General features: G+C 35.0%; 1 protein-coding gene across 1 annotated transcript; it reads right to left on the bottom strand.

The window, feature by feature from the left end:
- Positions 1-232: 232 nt before the first annotated feature.
- LOC126773132 (uncharacterized) lies at positions 233-2,625 on the bottom strand. Its single transcript, XM_050493757.1, has 6 exons — positions 2,172-2,625; positions 1,415-1,721; positions 1,197-1,293; positions 1,012-1,122; positions 755-928; positions 233-324 (listed from the first exon to the last, which is right to left on the bottom strand). The coding sequence occupies exons 1-6, from the start codon at positions 2,623-2,625 to the stop codon at positions 271-273; spliced, it is 1,197 nt and encodes a 398-aa protein (XP_050349714.1). The 3' UTR covers positions 233-270.

Genomic DNA, 2,625 nt, shown 5'->3' with positions numbered 1-2,625 from the left:
TATGCAAATCAATCTGAGCAGGTACCACTCACTTAGTTATTCAACCGCTTAACAGCAATATTTTGTATTAATAAGGTCTGCGTACGACGATGATTTGCATATCTTTATATTTTATGTATAAAAAAATACATTAATAAGCAAAATGAGTAATCATGTAAGAACAAATAAATTTTATTATATCTGAGTGAATAATAATATAATCTTATCCATAGTGTTATTGTGTCACGAAATAAATCATTAGTAACTTGTATTTTTCCAATAACACTGTCGTCACTCCCGACGCTGGTAGAACACTGCGAAAATCGAATATGTCATTCTTGCCACCTGAAATAAAAGGTACCTGAAATGTATTGCACTGATTTGTGTTTGTTTTACTACTGAGTGAGGCGAGGCGGCCCTATGGTTAAAAAACGTGACCCTTATCGAAGACCTCGAGTACAAGCTAGGGCAAGGATTGAACTTTTTTTAATAATTTGATTGAATGCATTTAACAAACGCGACCAAAGGGCCGTAAGTACATAGCAATTCCCCGCCTACGTACGTAGCGCTTCGAATACTTTGCCTGAGTCTGTATTTCCTCATAAGGAATAACGTTGGTGTTTTCTAATCCAGAGTAATCAGGTTTCTCCTAGGCAAGCGTGCTACATCTTAGACCGTGTCAATGCTTTCCAGCAGGCAAGTCAACGGTCAAACTCTGGCCTATAAATAATTAAAATATATATATATTTTATAAATTTTAAGTAAAAATATTTACTGATACAAAAGTAGTGTAAGATAGATCTTGAATTCCAAAGGCTTTCAGTATTAACGGTTTCTGCGCTTGCGCACATCCGACGAGAACGACGCGCCTTATGTCTTTGTGTGACTGCTTATCCATATCACACAAGTGCCAGCCGCAAAAGAACATCGAATTCGACAGTAGCGATGCCTACGAAACAAAACATGTATGAAATATATCAAAACTACAAATTTGAACTGAAATTGCCGGCACGTAATTGACCCAGATCTCACCTGATAAGTGATTTCTCCCGCGTTCCAAAGATTCAATGCTAATAAAAAGAACAGGGAGCCCACAAAAGTGTAGGTCATAAAAGCATTCGTCAAATTTAGATGAGAAGAAAGCTGAAAGTTTTCAAAACATTACATTTCAAGCTCCTGTAAACAACTCCATTACTTTGCTCAAGAAAGTTTCTTACCGCCAGCCGGAGCAAAAGCAAAACAGCAACTGCAGAACTTTCGCAAACTTGTAGCGACATGATGATACCAAATACGCGATGTATTTCTTTCACTATACTAAATATTAAATATGAAAAATAATATTTGGATACATTAGACAATAGTTACATAATAAGTTACACATCATCGGACTGACCGTCAGTCTAAATTAATATTTTAAAGGTAGAATCATACTCACAACTGAAGTTTTTGATGTATTTTAATGCCCTCTATGCATCCTTCTTTTAATATTTTAGTAGCATTTTTATTACTCATGACTAAAAGATTCCTTTCGAAGTTCATCCTTATTTTCTCAAAATAATGGCATAAAGTCATAAATTTATAGGTTACAATAATGACGTGAATTATGGGCATACAGTCAGCTGCGATCATGGGCAGCATCATGTACAGCCAGGTGACATAGAAGAATACTCGAAACACGCTCGCTGCGAGAGAGTCCTCGTAATAGGTCGGAAAGTAAGTGACGACCGTGTAGAAAGGAGTTCCTGTGAAATAATACATTACAATCAATACAGCGCTTATGTAAGGTACGAGAAAGTGTTTTTTTTTTATCTGTTGTCAAAAAGCTTATAAAATATAATGTAAAGTATTTATAAAGTGCATAAAATTTTCCACGTCTGGAAAAAAGTCATTTCTTGTGTACGGGTTTATTCATTCAAAGCCAAGCTCATCAAAACACCAGTTTTGATGAGCTTAACACAGACAAAGCGAGATGCGATATGAAAATTAAAAATAATTTATTCATAGAGATTTACAAAAACGATAAAAGTAACGACTAGAGAGCTCCGTTAAATGAGCTGCACGTCCGATGTTCGCTGCATGGAAGTTTAGTCATTTCAAATATTCTCACAACACCGAGAAGTAAACTAACAAAGCGATTAATTTGATTTAATATTTGTTTCTTTGTAACTTCGGTTTCACATGAAAATACTCGCCTTCGACAAACACTTTCCTTAAACTTTCCACCCCATAAGCTGTAAGTGACAGATAAACCGTTATGACGTAGAACGTAATGCCCCACAGCACTTTCCTCTTCTGTTTTTTCATAATACTCTCTTCTTCTATATCTTTCATTACGAAAGACATTTCATAGTTTAACATCTTTATAGAGTTCTTATAGTAAAACATTGAAAACATCTTGATAATAATAATATCGTGTATAGCAGAAAACATTATAGCTGACTTTTTCTCAACCTCTGGAAAATTGCCGAAAACAGCCGCCATGTTCTCCAGGAGAATCATCGTTATGTATATAGTAAAAGAAATTAAACTATATATTTTATAACCAATTGATTCCTGGTGAACATTTTCAAACCAAAAATTTCCATTCCCAGCATAATACACGTAAGTACAAAAGCTCTTTAATAGGCTCTCAGTACTTGCAGACAT

Source organism: Nymphalis io, chromosome 14, assembly GCF_905147045.1.
Source record: "Nymphalis io chromosome 14, ilAglIoxx1.1, whole genome shotgun sequence".
NCBI lineage: Eukaryota > Metazoa > Arthropoda > Insecta > Lepidoptera > Nymphalidae > Nymphalis > Nymphalis io.
The sequence above is the reverse complement of the archived record's forward strand: the minus strand, read 5'-3'. Positions and strand labels throughout refer to the sequence as shown.

Coding starts and splice junctions, on each gene's coding strand:
- LOC126773132 (XM_050493757.1), bottom strand. CDS start 2,625: ATGTCTGCAAGTACTGAGAGCCTATTAAAGAGCTTTTGTACTTACGTG. Junction 1,722..2,171: donor AAGGAAAGTGTTTGTCGAAG/GCGAGTATTTTC, acceptor ATTATTTCACAG/GAACTCCTTTCTACACGGTC. Junction 1,294..1,414: donor ATACATCAAAAACTTCAGTT/GTGAGTATGATT, acceptor TTTAATATTTAG/TATAGTGAAAGAAATACATC.